This window comes from Mytilus galloprovincialis, chromosome 9 (genome assembly GCF_965363235.1).
Source record: "Mytilus galloprovincialis chromosome 9, xbMytGall1.hap1.1, whole genome shotgun sequence".
Taxonomy (NCBI): Eukaryota; Metazoa; Mollusca; class Bivalvia; order Mytilida; family Mytilidae; genus Mytilus; species Mytilus galloprovincialis.
In genome coordinates this window covers 61931341-61950048 of record NC_134846.1, presented here as the reverse complement: position 1 = coordinate 61950048, position 18708 = coordinate 61931341, and the positions used below count along the sequence as shown (strand labels likewise).

The 18708-nt window shown below is 30.7% G+C and overlaps 1 protein-coding gene across 2 annotated transcripts in view; it reads right to left on the bottom strand.

Annotated features, from left to right (window-relative positions):
• Positions 1-932: 932 nt before the first annotated feature.
• The window catches only part of LOC143045548 (F-box and WD repeat domain containing protein 10B-like), a 28067-nt gene continuing 10291 nt past the window's right edge, over positions 933-18708 (bottom strand). For both annotated transcript variants that reach the window (XM_076218132.1, XM_076218130.1), the window contains exons 3-10: positions 12264-12712; positions 10929-11167; positions 10545-10748; positions 9691-9812; positions 7670-7818; positions 7152-7294; positions 6322-6480; positions 933-5268 (exon numbers count right to left, since the gene is read on the bottom strand). In XM_076218132.1, coding sequence (XP_076074247.1) covers positions 3639-5268; positions 6322-6480; positions 7152-7294; positions 7670-7818; positions 9691-9812; positions 10545-10748; positions 10929-11167; positions 12264-12712 — 3095 coding nt within the window. In that variant the 3' untranslated portion in view covers positions 933-3638. The remainder of the gene's footprint in view (positions 5269-6321; positions 6481-7151; positions 7295-7669; positions 7819-9690; positions 9813-10544; positions 10749-10928; positions 11168-12263; positions 12713-18708) is intronic.

Sequence of the window (18708 nt, the reverse complement as noted above, 5' to 3'; positions counted from 1 at the left end):
CGAGGACAAATGCTGATAAGATTCTTTGGTGGGTCAGCGTACATATGGTGAGATTAAAACTAACTTTAATTACTCATTCCGTAATCAATATTTGAAGATGTGGCATGAATTCCAATGAGACAACTCTCAGTCAGAGACCAAATGATGTAGAAGTTGGCAACTACAGGTAACAGTTCAGCCTTCAACATCATGCAAATCCTAAATCTCATAACACGCCATTAAAGGTCCTGATATGACAAATGTAAAACATTTCAAACGAAAAAAACATTCTGATTTACATGCAAAAGAATAGACAATAAACTATAAAATGTACAGCTACAAAGGACCAGCACTGAATAAGTGGTAACTGACTAGGGAAATGCACTTATAGAATGTTGCGGGATCAGTCATGTTTGCAAGAGCCCAAGAGTATATCATACATAATGTATTTTTCTACTTTCCAACCCTAGTTTCTTTCTTTTATTTTATTTGGGACAGTTTTATGTATATCTGGTGAGGTTAAAACTAATTTAAAGCACTCAAACCATGTATATATCATCCAATATGTTTTCTTCCATGTTGCTATACCCCTATTTTTGACATTTTTACCTGCTATGTCTGTTTTGTTCACACATCATGTCAATATAATGGAATTTTGTGCAACTGTCATACAAGAGAGAGGTTTAGCTAAAAAACCAGGTTTAATCCACCATTTTCCACACAAAAAAATATCTGTACCAAGACAGGAATATGATGGTTGTTATCCATTCGTTTGATGTGTTTGAGCTTGTAATTTTAAAATTTGTTTAGCAAAATTCTTTTTTTATTGAACTTTCCTCAGAGTATTTTTTTAGTTTTACTTTTTTCCAACACTAGATTCTTTCTTAAAATTCTTTCATTGTCCTAAAACTATTAGATTGATATGGGTTGATGAATATAAATGAACAACACAGTTTAAAATGTAGAGTATAATTAAAAAAATAATTCTATCACAGAAGTTCAAATACATAAGCAAGAAAATAACAATTGTTCCTGAAGGCACAAAAGTAATCACAGAATATGTTGTTATAACTCATTGTTGTTACAGGTTACTACATACATGTACCTCCCTAGAAAATGGAAATGCAGATCTTATAATTTTCAATTAAATAAGTTTTGCTCCCTAAAATCTTGATGGTTCTGGTTAACATTTATAATATTTTAATAATTCATTCCAATAAATATTTCAATAACTTATTTGAAGGGTACTATATAAACCATGTTTTCCTGAAATCTTTAAACTATCAATCAATGAAAATGTGCTTTTCATTCATATATAAATTAATTTGACTGCTTTTGTGGCTATTTAAAAAAAAAAACAGTTATGAAATAATCATGACATCATGGATCTTAATCCATAGGGTGTTGTAACAACTGGAGTCAACCACAATGAATTAACAACAATGACAATATGTCAGCACTGAGCGCCCAATACAACAAATTCATTTCATTAAAACATATACCAATCATTTACCCAAAATGAAGGAACAAAGCATGATATAACCAAGTAAATCTTTATAATAAATAGATGGATAATTTCAAATTTATATAACTACAGCAAAAGTTACTCAACTGATTCTTATGTAAATCCTTTCCTTAAAGCATATATATTTTAAAATATTTTCAACAGAACATTATTAAAATATCTAGTAGCTCTTGTATCTAAGTAAAATGACAGGACATTAACAATATGTGTGTGAAATCTAGTAAATCTAGTAATCTTATAAATAAATTTATGGTCAAGTCTTTTCACTGAAAACACATCTTCAGTTAAGAAGGAATCTAAAAGTTTAGCAAGCATGATAAACTGACTTTTTAGTTGTCACTCAAAATAAGCACTTCCTAGGTTTATCATGTTTGAACAGATGTATTTATCAATGAAGCAGGAAAGCAGTGCAGAAATTTCAGTGCATGTAAAAATAATGGGGAAAAAATCTGTTTTATTACTGTACAAACAAAGATCGGTAAAGGAAATGATTTTTTTCCATGCATATGTAATTCTTAGGATAGGATGTTAAAAATCATTTAAATGACACTAAGAAGGCTATTTAAATATTATTGACTTGACAAGCATATAAGTGTAGCACCATTGCTATGCCCAATCAAAAACATTTTAGATAATTGATAAAATACCAGACAGGCAAGTGTCAATGAATTTTGTCTCCAAAATCCTTCATAAGTTTATAATCGTATCTGAAACTACACACATGCACTAATAAAATTTCAGTTCCTACTCCAAGAATCCTTTAGTTATGATTTAAAACTAAACTGATTACTTTGAGACAAACTCATTTCAATAAAAGTTGCTGCAAATGTTAAAAAGGAATTTAGATGTGTGAAATAAATCATAAAAATCCTTGTAGTTTAAGGCACCAAGTTTTGTATCAGTTTTCATTGGAATATAATACATTCAAATCAAGCATATGCAAATTGCTGCAATGTCTGTCAATAAACATCTATTACTTTTATTTGACCTATATTGGATAAAGAATTGTATAGCACTATACAAAGTACATGTAAAAAATTCTTACTCCCTCAAATAACTGTTTTATAAATTGCACAACATATATATAAAAAATGAGCAAATAAGCATAACAAATATACATATCACATTTGGGCACATTATGCAATCATCGTACAGTCTCGAAAGTTTGACAATAATTTTGAAGGTAACAAACATCCATGTTTAAACAAAAATGAAACAATACTTAAAATTAAAAGTGTGTTACAGTGAAATCACTTAACACTGCATTAACAAGCAAAAAATAGCTTAACGAGACTAAATGATTGTTGTCTGCTTAATATCTACTAGCAACCAACACACTCTGGACACACTTATGAAGTGTTACACTTCAATAGAACAATGCCTTAAGAGAATTCTGAGCAGACAATCAGTAAACCAATTTATTCATAAAAAGTTCACTGAAATTACAAAAATAAAATAAAAGGTAGAATTCCATCTTTACATTTTTTAAACTCAAGAATAATAATTTATTCTGATAACAAGATTTCAACAATGTTTTGAAAAATTATAGGAACTTAGTACGAATCCACTTACTCTAAATAAATCTTAAATAATGTATAAATAAACACTTATTCCTTTGCAACATATAACAATTCTGAGCTAAATTAGTATGTGCAAAATATTTAACAGTGTCTGTTACCATTTATTTTCAAGTCTTCCTTTACAAGGCTCTAAACCACTGAATTCATTTAATGAAATTGTCAAAATCGTGTTGGATAAACAGAAACCGATTTTTGGGGGAGGATCCTGTTTTTTTGTTTGTTTTGGTGATGAAATCTTTACTGTTATGTTTGGTAAATCTCAACAATGTGTTGAATTATCTGCCTGGTCAAAGGTTATTGATTCTTATCCTCATTGCTAACTGTATAAAATCTAACGAAATCAATCTAAGAACTCTGTTGAAAATCAACAATATTAATTCTGTGAAAATCAGAATTGTGCAAATACTGATGCATTTACTCTCACTTCAATAGAAACTTACTTACTAATAAAGCATGACTAAATAAATAAACTGTTACACATTCATAAACATTATTTTTGCTTTTTAATTTGCCATTTTTTCATGATACAGAACCATTCAAACAGCTTGATTAAATTATGAAACAGTCTTTGGCCTTTCTTTAATACTAGTACTTGATTTTGCTCTAGCTAGCCATGCTGCTTTTCTTTTTCTTTCGAGTTCACCTTCTTCTTTTTTACGTTTCTCAAGATTACTTTTTTCTATTGAGTCCACAAAACCTTTTTCTTGTTCATAAGTCCTAAGTTCAAATTTAACATGACTCCTTAAAGGATCACTAAATTGTCCTACTCTTCCACCTAAACTGGATTCACTACGTGTTCTTAGAATTTCATGACCTAAAGCCTTTCGCTTTTCTTGCAATAATTGAGCAAGTTTTTCTTTCATGTCTGGAGGATACATACACATTGGGACAATGTTTGTTTCATAAGCTGTAGACGAGATGTGGTCATGCCTCTTAGGAGGGGATGCTCCAGGCATTGCTGGACTTATAGTTGATGGCACAGAAAAACATGTGCCTGGACGTCTTAGGGATGGTGCTGTGATAGGTCGACCTTTCTCTTCCTCAGGAGGAGGATGTCGACGGGAAGCTGAGGCAGACACAGGTCTAATAACCCTTCCATTTGGTACAGTCTTTTTTGTAGTTTTCTGATGGAGACTTGTCCTGACCTTGACCTTTGTAGGTATGACATCACATTGTGTGGCATAAACTTCTTTATCAGGACCATGCAATGCTACACCTTCTTTACTCTTTTTAGACTTATGTGACTTTGCTTCTGAGAACTCAGAAACACTTTTTGTATCAATCTCTTCAGTTTTAGGCATTAGTCTTTCTAGTCCCATTTCTTCCACTGGAACCTTAGATCTAGGATCAATTTTACTTGGTGATGAAGATGGCCGTTTCTTCAATTCTTTCAATCTTAAACTTAAATCTCTAATATTTTTGTTGGTGTTGGCAGAGAGTTCAGATGGTTGCATTGAACTTTGTATTGCATTGACAGTTAAATATATAAAATCTGGTGGAACAATACTTTCAGCTTTCATTCTTATTTGTGACCTGAGAATTGCTTTTGTTTCTGATAACGACACATCCTTAGACTTAGGAATCAGAGGTTTATCGAATGCCCATGACACACGCCTCCTTATCATTGATGGATGAGGCTCAATCTCATCTTCCTCATCTTCATCAGTATCATGTTTGTCTGTTGCTATAACAACACTGTATTCTGACTTGGGTCTAGTTTTAGGGAAAGGAGGATGAAGAGGTGCTGAATGGACAGATTTTTTAGACGACAGGACAGAACTTGTCATTCTGGATTCCATCCTTATTGGTGTAGTTCCACTTTCATACCCAGATTCAGCATATTGCTGTGTTTGAATCATTTTAGCACTATGCATACTACGTTTACTAAGACTTTTGGCACTATGTGGCAGTTGTGGAGCTCTGAATCGAGTTTGTGGGAAACCTTCATATATATAGTCTGATGAGGCTTTGGCATGACCACGCTGGAGAATTTTTGTGTTTGTTGCGCCAGCTTTTTGCATTCTACAGGCACGTATATATGAATACTCCCTATGACGCATAGGAGCATCAGAATATGAGCTATATGGTACTAAAGAAGGCACTTTGTCAGATTCTAAAGTGTAATCCCAGTTAGGAGGGTCAAAACTTAGCACCAATAAATTCTTGTCTGTGTTTAAGGTTATTCTAAAATAAAAGAAAGTTTAAAAATATTATGTTCAAAAACAGATTAGTTTCTATCTTTTATGATATAAATCATTTAAGTCATAATAAACGAGCGACCGGTGAAAAATAATGTTATTCCAATTCTTGTACCAATGCATACAAACATCATAAACTTAGTCCTCTGTGCAGGATTGATCATTTTTTTCGCATAAATTTCGTATAATCGTCAATTTTTTTTCAATCGGTCAGTGTTGTTGTGAAGATATGGCAGGTAATTAAAATTCGTGTTTTGAAGCCGAAGTTTATCGATTGTCACCGGTTTTTCAACAATCAACAAAAAGCATGGATATTGAGAACGTGTTTAACATGAACAATCAGATAGTAAATTATTTTAAGGACATCCATGCGTATTGCGATCACCTGTTTTTTATGAGATGGGTCACACTGAGGTCACTTTGCATACGGAAAATATGTTGAGGAATTGCTTCATGGAAGGAAGCAATTAAAATAAAGTTAACTTCTTCTAAATATGAACAAATTAAAGAATTTTCTTCAGAAAAAAATATATGTACATAAGTTTTATAATGAAAACTATCCATTGAGTTAAAAAAAAAACATATGCATTATTTTTTTTAATTTGAGGTTTCTTATGACTTTAACAAAAAATTACATTTTATTTTTTCTCCTTTCCAATGAGATCTTATTCTATACTGTTGAAAAATGCAAAACAAAAAAACTGAAAGAAATCAGTGTTTAATCACTGACTGCAGTAAATTCTTACCAAACTATTTCAGCTGTGATATGATATTTTTTTATTAATACATATTCTGGTTATTTTTTTTTTTTGTATAAATCATCCTTATAAGCTTATCATGAATAATTCTGATATGGTTTATTTCTTTAATTTTACGTCAAAAATAAATAACTTTAGATTAAAATTTACCCATGCAATAATAAACAACATTCACAGTTTCTGAAATATTTATCAGTGTGTATCCAAATAAGACATGTGTGTATATTTATTATATTAAAAATAAAGCATTTTTTACATTAAGTCAATTTTATTGTCATTACCTATCTCCTATAGCAACAATACTTCTGATTGGATCACTCTGACTGTTCCCTCTCATAATACGACAACATTGTCCAGTCACCATGTTCCATATTCTAAGTCGGCCATCTTTACTTCCAGTTATTACTCGAAGGTACATAAAAGCTAAGCAAAGTACTGCCCTGGAAGTAAACACAATTATATTTTATTAAGGAAAGAGTCGAATCAAAAGTAATTTCTAGACAGTAAATTACATATATATATATATATATCTGTTGAATTTCTTTTAAATGAAAATAAATTGACTTATCTCCCTTTGGCTTTCAAATCAACTGCAATAATCAGGATTACATTATTTCTATATATATACATAATTTAAAAGTGACCACGTTCACATTATTTCATTTTTTATTAAATAGTGATAACATTTACATTATTTTCATCCATACATTCTTGAAATTGTGATCACATTTACATTATTTTCAAGTATACATTATTAAATAGTGATCAAATTTACATTATTTTGTTGAAAACTGAAGTTGATATAGTTGTTAAAATTCATACTATAATAAAATCACATAATGCAACAAAAATTTACAAAATCATATTATTGTCATATTCTTTTATGCATTAATTTAGAATTGTTCATTTCTTTTTTAAGACCTGACAATATGTACGCCATCAAAATGATGTCAATTTCAAGATTTTTTCAAATATTAACAATTCAAGGTGTGATTTAAAAACAACTTTTTACTACATTTACACAAATCTAAATCTAATCAAGTATCAAAAGAACTTTTACTTATGATTTGTATTTCTTCAATGTGATAGGTTTTTGACTTTTTATACGTACTGAGGATGTTTGAGGGCATTAAGAATCCTTTCGTGGTTTCCCTGTGTACTGTACACATGGGCATAGCTATCTTTACTTCCTGTGATTATATGCCAACGATCAAACTTGATGGCTGTTATCTGATCATCATGGCCTTTCAAAATCTGAGAAAAAAAAAGGTAATATAATTCATAAATACTGGCTGTTTAACTTCACTATGTTCAGTTTAAAACATGTATTTTTAATTGTACGAAGTTTATCAATTTTACATGTTCCTGTCATCTGACTATTTAACTTTTTAAAATAATACTATTCTGCCTTTTTTGTTTGATTACCTCCAATACTGTCCACAACAGTTAAAAAAGATAAATCAATGTATTTAGACTGGTTCAATACCACCAGGTATTACTATTGAAGATAGAAAAGGACCTGTGTTCCCATTAAAAATGCCTATTTTGCTATTGGGATTGAATATGTCTCATTCACAAAAAAAAATACCCTTCATTCTTAATATAAAAGATAATCCTAATAATTCAAACCTTGATAAGTTCTGCTGATTTAAGATCCCAGACCTTGACTAAACCATCTTCACACCCTGTAATAACCATCTCCTCTGACATAGCACAAGCTGATACTGGACTACGATGTTTCAAATTGGATATACATTTCCCTGTCTGCATATTCCATACTGAAATATTAAATTACAAATACTTACTGAATGGAGAAAAAGATTCTTTTTTAAGACAATGGACTCTGTACAAAGGAACAATGAATTAAGACAGATCATTGTTAAAATGTCTTCCATAATTGGAAACTTTTGTATTTTTCTTTCAAAGTTAAAGGGGAATAACTACTATTAAATGTTGACAACAGATCTTAAACCTTCTTAAAACTTGGCATGGTCGATATTAAACTGATGCATATGTATAAAATTTAATATGCCTTGAATCCCTTGTTTGATAATAATAAGCTTCAGTACTACATGATGTGGGGAATGGTAGATATTGGCCATTTCCTACATATGCGTATGTAATTTTAATAGAGGACCTTCATGTCATCATCTTATAATTTTAAAGAGTTCAAGAAAAAGTAACCAAATAAATCACAGCAATAATCAGATTTTATCATCTAATGCCGTCAACATCAAACGAATCTCTCTCATTTAAACCTACTGCACACAGATAATTTGTACTTTTTCACGAATAGATATACGATGTATTTTGATAACAAATCTGACACCAGTCACCTACTTACTATACACAGACTTCAGATATTTATGTATATTCAATCATTTACTTATATTTTAAAATCATATAGCTTTTTCATGATATTAAGAAAGACCTCATGAAAACATTATATGATAAATTTATACATTGGTAACAACAATATTTGCAAACATGAAAGTGCCATATGTATTGGTCATATAAAAAGTTATCTGAGTAATTGGTTCTCAAGTTTATGTTGAGAAAAAGTAATGGATAGTCATTCTGATAGACCAACTCTTCACAACGGTTCCTTAACAAAGTAAACAGACTTGATTGATTCAAATCTTAACTGACATTCTGAAGAACTATTTGTTATCCTTTTATCTCCTGGAAATGTTTTAGTTAAAAAGAGTAGTTAAGAAGTGATATCTTACATGGTATTGATTTTCTTTTATTTCAAGTATTGACTTTAAAACTCTCATTTTCAAAAATAAATAAACTTTGAACATGAATATGTGTTTTTGCATATAGGGATTAATTCTTATTCTAATTGAGACTTAATCTTCAGTGAAATTAATAGAATTCTCTTTTTTTTATTATGATGAGTTGTTTGCACACCTAATGCACTGAGCTTGATAGCAATTAACTACTGGTTTTCTATCAACTTTTAAGTACACTATTATACAGCTTTAGTATACATGGGTTTAAATCTATATTGGTTTTCCATGTAAAATCATTTATAAAAGTTTACAAAAACTTGATCCTTCTTACGTAAATTGAAATTATTTTTGTTGTAGACAAAAATTTAGATTGGTACATGGAAGTGACAATTATCTTTAATAGGAAAACTTCAGATTAAATGCTGCAAAACCTTGTTGAAATATATACTAGTAGATCCATCTACATGGCTTGCTTGTAATGTTCTCACAACCCTCAAATCAAACTATCAGGTCAACCATTGAAATTGTTTCCTTCTAAATTTTGAACAAAACCTGATAGTTCTCACAAAGGTTGTCAAGCAGAAGGTTAAACAGAGCATTGACAGATCTTTGCAGATGATGAATCCAGTGTTCAAATCAGACTGGATGAAGTAACAATGGAAACAAACAAAACGAAATGTCTGGTACGTTTCAAAGAGACATGTCACAGAACCTCAACAACATTACAAAAGCTAATATTGCCATTTCTTATCATTTTCACATGGAAATATTTATGCCAGTTAGTTAAATTTTATCTCTACAACTGTTTTTCTTAATAATGAAGAAAAGAATACCCAACACATCCATGAGGTTGCCTAGTTTAAACTAATTAAAACTCAATAAATAAATCTCTATCAAAATTAAATTAAAACTTACTTTTACAAGCACCATCTTTAGAACCTGAACACAGAAGGTTTTCTACAACTTCAATACACAACACTGTATCTCTATGTCCACGGAATATCTTCTGACATTTCCCATCTTTAGTGCTCCATTTCCTGTTATAAAAATTGGCCTTATTAGAGAATTACAAATAACATTTGGTAATCAAAAGTGTTTTTGAGAATTTGAAATGTTCAGCATTCAAAATTAAAATTAAAATGTTTACTATTTCTGTTCTATCTGTTTGTTAAATGAACTATTTGATATATCATGCTATGAACAATTTGAGCTAACAACTGAATACAATCTAAAAAAAAATACGTTCATGAATCAAAACAACTTCTTGCTAAAATGCTTGCTAAAAGCATAAAATCAATATTTAAAAACTGGCAAAACTATTTTCTGTCTTGTTTCATTCATTCATCTTGAATGTTCTTAACCTGTATCATTACAATCATCTTAAAATTTATCAAAACTGCAATTCGTTTGCAATTCTTAAATTTGATTCCAGATCTTTTGTGATAGTCAATAAAAAAAAATGTTTTTTAAACAACAAACCTTAAACTTTGTTTTTCTACCCACCAACTGATAGTTAAATAAATAAAGACAACATGACTAAATTTCAATAATCTAAATAAATTCTTGAATAATTACCGCAGTGTTAAATACTAGACAACTCTTTAGTTGTTTATAGGACTGTCTATCATTCAAACAAATCTTGAATAATTACCGCAGTGTTAAATACTAGACAACTCTTTAGTTGTTTATAGGACTGTCTATCATTCAAACAATATTATCAACTAAAGCATAGATCCCTGACTTCAATGAATAAATAAATAATAACATACCGTATACTTGTATCATAGCTCCCACTAAGTACATAATTTTCTTCTTCATTAAGATGTACACATTTTATACTGCCAGCATGCCCTGATATCTTAAGATCTAATTCTGCTCTGTTTTCCATTTCAATAAATCTAAGCTTTCTATCTTTAGATCCAGTAACGATTAAATTTCCTCCATCTGTATGGAACACTCGATGACCATCATCTCTGGAGAGAGAAAAAAGAAACACATAAATTTTCTGAAAGAATTTGTCCATATCAGAATCCAATGCATTCTAGGTAATATTTAAAAAAAAAATAAAAAAATAAAATATTAACAAATTATTGCTTTTAATCAAAGACATTATTCATTCTTCAACAGATTTAAGATATTCAATACAAACTTACAATTTTAACATAATCTGTACATAGTAAGATCCACAGAATACATTCCTTTCTTCAATGATAGCGTTCCGTACAGATATACCACTGTAACCTGTCTCAAAGGTCATCATTGTCTTATAGTCAGGATGGTAGGTTACTTCACCATTTGTTTTGATTACTTCCCTTGTACCGGGATACAGATTAGGAACCAGTACATCAATATCCTTTGCATATTCATGATTAACACCTTGAGCAGAGGCACCCTAGGAATAATAAAATGTCTTAGTTAATGTATATGAAAACAATTTGCAACACAGTGAAACTAGTAAAATCATTCCTTAGTCTATCTTAATTTTAATATATGCAAATCAAACTATTTAATTCAAATAATATCATCTGATAATGCCTTGATAACATAACTTAAGAAATATAAACATATGATTACAATTTCAGAAGGTATAGAAACAATTTTTTTAAATAATGCTAACAAATTTTTTTATGCATGCAACACTGAATTTCCAAGCACCACTATAAATAAGTAAAAAACCCAAAAATCTAACATAGCCAACACCTATACAATCATTAGTTGCTAACATCTATATCATTTTGGTCTATGGTGGAAAATTGTCTCATTGGCAATCATATCACTCACATCTTCTTATTTTCATAATAAACTCACCTACCTGTATGGGACAATCAAATTAATCATATTATGAGTAATAAAGGAATAACATTATGAACTAAGTCTAAAAAAAATCCTATTCCCTATACCTTTATAAAGTAATTCTGACCTATTTTTATCAATTTCTGAAAATTCATGCTTTACTGATTCTACTATTAGAAGAAGGAAATAATAATAAAGAAAACTATTTCCAATTGAAATTAAAATTCTAAATAACTAAATCTGTACTCCTATCCCTATTAACCAACATCCCTTTATTCTCACCTTCCAACTTTCACTATCAACAACTGCCCCTACTCCAAATCCCTAGAATTTTGTCAAAATCACCATAATGCTTCATATATTTTCAATTTTATAAAGAAATCTTTAAGTTCTTAACTATCATAACTATTTGCATAATCTCTTTGAGTATTCTATTATAACATTGTAGAAACAAGATTAAATGTCCATAGCACATAAATATACCCCTAAAATGATGAAGAGCAGTTATGTAACAGATTATCTTTCTTATTAATACTTTCTAGCTTGATCAAAACTGTTAACACACAGATAATCCAAATTCAAAGCTTGGACAAAAATAGTTTGGGACAAAAATAGTTTGGCTCACTGTACTGAGGTCAATAAAAACACTTTTTTGTAACATTTACATGTACTTTCATCTTCATTTTGCAATTTACCTGCATGAGCATAACTTCTTCCATCAACTTCTTGTTCAACTCCAGTTCAACCTTGACCTCTGAAACAAGCACCTGCCACTTGGTACTGACATCCTTAGCAGCATGCAAAGAAGCCTCATCCAGAAGTCGAAGGATATATTTGGCAAGATGGACTGGTAGATATCTAATGAAGTCCTTAAAGTGGGACACACCAGAATGGGCCTTGGCTGAAGAAGGAATGACCATAAGGGCAGGGTCCAGTGATGACAGGCTAGTCTCATCATGAAAATCATGGGGATCTAATATCTGAGGTCTTGTTGCTTGTCTGATCTTTTTACCAGTAATTGGGTCTCTTGTTGGAGAACCATATTCTGGTGATAAACTAATAAGCATATCCAGTTCAGGATGATCATCTGTTTTATATGAATATTCTGTCTCACAAATGGAGGAAGATTCAAGATGGTCGTCATCTGCAAAAATAAGGATTAGAAATGATTTTAATATTATTATAATATAATACTTGAATGAAGAGTAATCAAATATATACATAAAAATATTCTGCCAATGAATGCTGGTTGTGAGGATTTATACTACAGATTTTTTGGACATATATATAGGGTTAGTTTGTTACCATAAAAAAAATGTCCCCTTTTATGAAATACCAGAAATGTTGCGTTACATTTCATATCTAAGAAAAAATAATTATTCCTACGAGAAGTATACAATAAAGGCAGACATTTTTTTTTAAATGACAACTTGTTTTATAGGTCTTATCCTAAACCCAAGAAAGTAAAATGTGATTACCGCAGAAATTTTAATTGTAAAAAAAACATTATGACTTTAAGGAAAAAATGTCCTACATAACCAAGTGTTAATTGGAATTATACAAAGTTTGTGGAACTAAAGGGTATTTTATTATCATTTGATTTAGTAGAAGAAAACTAGAGGGTACAAGGACCCTGTGTCGCTCACCTGATATTTTTATTTACAATTGATGCATGATAAATGCAACTGTTGTATTGTCGTTTAGTTTCAGAGATATAATACTAAAAAGTGCATTTGAAACCTATGTTTTATTTCAGCCATGTGGGCAGGCAGGGTCATCATACACAGTGGTCCCTGGATATCCTAGTGGTAATTTAAACCAAGTTTGTTTAAATTTGACAGTTGTTTCAGGGGAGAATTTTGTAAAATCTATCTAACGAGAAATGCAAAGTAATGAGAAAGTTGTGAAGTTGTTTTGTTGTTGCGCAACCCCCCCCCCCTCGCTCCCCCTTTGCCAAAAAAACCAAAAAGATAATAAAAAATTATCATATAAGGGCAATCTATCCTATTAATGATTTCTGCAAAATTCAGTTGATTGTGCAAGGGTTGTATAGCCAGCTGAGGTCGTTAAAAACTCTCTTTTGTTGTTGCAGATAGATCTTGACCTGATAAACAATTTTACCACATGTCAGATTTGCTCTAAATGCTTTGGTTTTTGAGTGATAAGCCAAAAACTGCATTTCATCCCTATGTTCTATTTTTAGCCATGGCGGCCATCTTGGTTGGTTGCCAGGTCACCGGACACAATTTTTAAACTAGATACCCGAATGATGATTGTGGCCAAGTTTGGTTTAATTTGGCCCATTAGTTTCAGAGGAGATTTTTGTAATAGATTACTAAGATTTAAGAAAAATGGTTAAAATTGACTATAAAGGGTAATAACTCCTAAAGGGGTCAACTGACCATTTCGGTCATGTTGACTTATTTTTTTGTAGATCTTACTTTGCTGAACATTTTTGCTGTTTACAGTTTATCTCTATCTATAATAATATTCAAGATAATAACCAAAAACAGCAAAATTTCCTAAAAATTACCAATTCAGGGGCAGCAACCTATCAACGGGTTGTCCAATTCATCTCAAAATTTCAGGGCAGATAGATCTTGACCTGATAAACAATTTTACCACATGTCAGATTTGCTCTAAATGCTTTGGTTTTTGAGTGATAAGCCAAAAACTGCATTTTAACCCTATGTTCTATTTTTAGCCATGGCAGCCATCTTGGTTGGTTGGCCGGGTCACCGGACACAATTTTTAAACTAGATACCTGAATGAAGATTGTAGCCAAGTTTGGTTTAATTTGGTCCAGTAGTTTTAGAGGAGAAGATTTTTGTAAAAGATAACTAAGATTTACGAAAAATGGTTAAAAATTGACTATAAAGGGCAATAACTCCTAAAGGGGTCAACAGACCATTTTGGTCATGTTGACTTATTTGTAGATCTTACTTTGCTGAACATTTTTGCTGTTTACAGTTTATCTCTATCTATAATAATATTCAAGATAATAACCAAAAACAGCAACATTTCCTTAAAATTACCAATTCAGGGGCAGCAACCTATCAACGGGTTGTCCGATTCATCTCAAAATTTCAGGGCAGATAGATCTTGACCTGATAAACAATTTTACCCCATGTCAGATTTGCTCTAAATGCTTTGGTTTTTGAGTTATAAGCCAAAAACTGTATTTTACCCCTATGTTCTATTTTTAGCCATGGCGGCCATCTTGGTTGGTTGGGCGGGTCACTGGACACAATTTTTAAACTAGATACCTGAATGAAGATTGTAGCCAAGTTTGGTTTAATTTGGTCCAGTAGTTTCAGAGGAGAAGATTTTTGTAAAAGTTAACGACGACGGACGCCGGACGACGCCGGACGCCGGACGCCGCCGGACGCCAAGTGATGAGAAAAGCTCACTTGGCCCTTTGAGCTAAAAACTGAGTTTGATTTTTCTATATAGATAGAAATACCTGGTAATCTAATGTAGAGATCTATTGATATATAAGAGTTTATATAAAACCCTCAACATAATCGATTCCTCTTATAATACTGAGTTCTACATGCAAATAATTAAAGTAAAGCAAGTGTTTGAACAATCAAATATTCCATTATAACATGTTATAAACTGTTGTTAACCAATTAAACCTAAAGTGGTTTTTAAGTGGAAATCAATTTAATCATCTTTTATTGCCTTCCTTTAATTAGTGATCAAAGAGGTGTTTAAAAAGAGTTTTGTGATCTCACATGTGGAAAGACAGTATCTAAAACTATTAACTTAACATACTGATTGCTTTGTTTTGTAAATTAGAAACAATTATGTCTATAAACAGAGCAGTACTATGGCATCTTGTAGTTACATACAAACACACATTATATAGATATACATGAGAAGATGTGGTATGAGTGCCAATGAGACAACTCTACATCCAAGTTACAATTTGAAAAAGAAAAACTATTATAGATCAAAGAACAGCCTTCAACAAGGAGCATTGGCTCATACCGAAAACACCTAGCTATAAAGGGCCCCAAAAATGACAAGTATAAAACCATTCAAAAAACGAAAATTCACAGTCTAATATATATAATAAATGAAAAATAAAAACACTTATAAACCACATCAACAAGCAACAACTACTGAACATCAGGATTCTGACTTCTGTATTCTTAAAAGTTGCAACAGAATGACTGAAGTTCTACAAACAATTTGAATGCTCAAATAACATCATACATATGTACATGTATTAGGTAAAATTTTGACCTTGACTTGGTAGCTCTATTCACAATTGACCCTTAGACTATAATTCTGCTGACATTAGCAAATAATTAATTAATGTAATATACTTTGCTTTTTAGCTGCAGCAAGACAAAAATTGTAAGTTCTCACATTGTTCTGACTTTTATCACTTTGAAGTCAGTAAGTACAATGACACATGAAAAAGTATAAGTGAGACTAAAACTTAATGCGATAATGACAGAGTATAAAAACTTGAAGACATTAACTATAATAAATTATAAGAGTACATGTAGTGCCGATTGTCTATAATCTCAACAGCATATAAAACAGATTTCAATTACAATACATTAACTGGAGTGGTAAATATAAGATTTAATATCAATTTATTTCAATTTATCAAATTATCTTTGTATAAAATGACAATGCATGTGACGCAGCAATGTGAGAATTATATAAGACAGTTTTATGAATAATCTTTGATGAATTGTGAACAATGCTGTTGTGAAGAGGTTTTGTGAGTATCCAACAATTCTAGACCATTCGTGCCGATATGTTGATAAAGGAGCTAAATTAACAGTACAAAGGTTCCCAAATACATGGCTGCGAGTCAATTTATTCGGTAGAAATCTTTTAATCTTGGATTAGGTATTAAAAAGATAATAATCCATTTAGTCTACCAAAAACTAATATCTGACAAGCTTATGACTATAGATTAAATCATTGTAAAAATATGATATATAAAATCATAATTCATGTTTGAAGAAGAGCATTCTTTAAACATAAAGCAATGTCATAGTATGAAAGGCATTTAATCATCGGCTTTATAATATTAATGAGGGCGTTAAAGATTGGATGTTACATCCTCTTTACAGGACAGAAAGTTAGGATTAATTAACAATGATATCATCAATTAATATATTAATTAACTGTCCAAGTTGATTTTAAATTTTCAGCACATTTTTCTCAGACAAAATTTTAAAATTCTTGAGATCTCATACATTTATTTGTGTTTGTGTTAAATTGTTGTGATAATATTTTCATAATAATTTACCTAAACAAAAAATAAACCTTAAAACTTGACTGGTTTCTCACTATAGTATCACCTTTCTATTTTCAGTCAGTTGTAAAATTGGGGTTAACAAGAATGTGTTCATAGTACACAGATGCCCCATCCGCATTATCCTTTCTTATGTTCAGTTGATCGTGAAACTGGGGTAAAAATCTCTTATTTTGGCATTAAAATTAGAAAGATCATATCATAGGGAACATGTATACTAAGTTTCAAGTTGATTGGACCTCAACTTCATCAAAAACTACCTTACCACAATGGAAAGAGAGGGATGATTTCAATATCATTGACAACCAAATTCGTGTGACGAGATTTTATATAGCAACATCATTACAATTACATCTTATATCAAATTTGATATTAAACAATTCAAATGTCAGCACTTATTTGACCATAAAGTTAATAATGTATAACCAGTTAACAAATACTTTATTGAGTAAATAGAAATACAGAGTTAAAATTTTCTTTGATGTGAATCAATTTAATTTCAGCCAAAAAATCAATTCATACATATATTCAATTTCAAAATTAAACAATGTATTAAGCTTTTTCTCTGTTGAGTAAAATAATATAATGTACTGATCAAATATGAAGCAATATATATATACAATGAGGGCAATTCAGTTAAAAGATTTGGAAGTTTAATTTTTAACAATAGAAAATTTTAATCAAATCTGACAGAATACAAGTCTATAAAACTATTACAGTAAGATTTATCAACATGAGTACTGCGTCAACAGGCACTACCTTAAAGATTATTAAAGTTTAATTCAAAATAGTATTGTGAAACATCAATATGCAAATACTAAGATAACAAACACCTGCCAATATAAACTTTCATTTTGAATTTAAAAACGGAAAGTTCAATTCAAATATAAAATTCGGCCCTACAAATTAAACAGTTCAAATGACTATTAAGTAGGAGGAATTTTAAGGTTTGAACATTTAATTCAATGAAGAATTTCAATAAAAAAGGCCCCACACTGTTAGATGCATGTCTTTCCTTCAGTAGTATAGACATTTCACATGAAAACTTTTGAAATTTCATTTATAATAGGTTTTTTCATTATTGATTTGTTTGACCTGTACTTGAAAAGTTAATCTTATAAATAAATACAAACTTGGATAGAAGAAACAAATATTGGATATTCATATGGCAAAAATCTCTTGAAATATTAGGTAATATACATTTTACTCATTGTTGAAGGTCGTACGGTGACCTATAGTTGTTAATGTCTGGTGCATTTCATCTCTTGTGGAGAGTTAACTCATTGACAATCATACCACATCTTCTTATTTTCATATTGATGGAATAGCTGTTTCTGTCTTCCATTTCCATTTAATTTTGGTTGCTTAACACCTTCAACAAAGCAAATTAGAAAATTCCCCCGAGAATTTACTAAATACATATTTATGTTTAATCTCTTAATGGAATACCAACTTCAAAATCAATAATTAAAATTCTCATTTAAAAAAATATACAGTATATGATGTACACTAACTTCCTAATTTTTAGGTTACGATAAATCTGGTTTCAACTATAGATTGAGATTGGATAAAACAGAAAGGCAGAGCAATGAATATATCTAAGGAGTTATGTTGCTCATGTGAAAACTAGCATTAAAGAAACCAAAATATTCAGTGGCATATCCAAAACTTTTCAAAAGGGGGGCCCGCACAAGTCATGTTCATAATCAACTTTTCCCACAAAAGGTGACAGGGTAGGGGAGAGGGGGGTGACACCCCCCCCCCCCCCCCCCAAGGATTCCCTTGATCAGCCTATGATATTTGCCCTTGCATTCATTTCTCAGTTATAAATGGAACTGCCTAATTGTATTTCAACT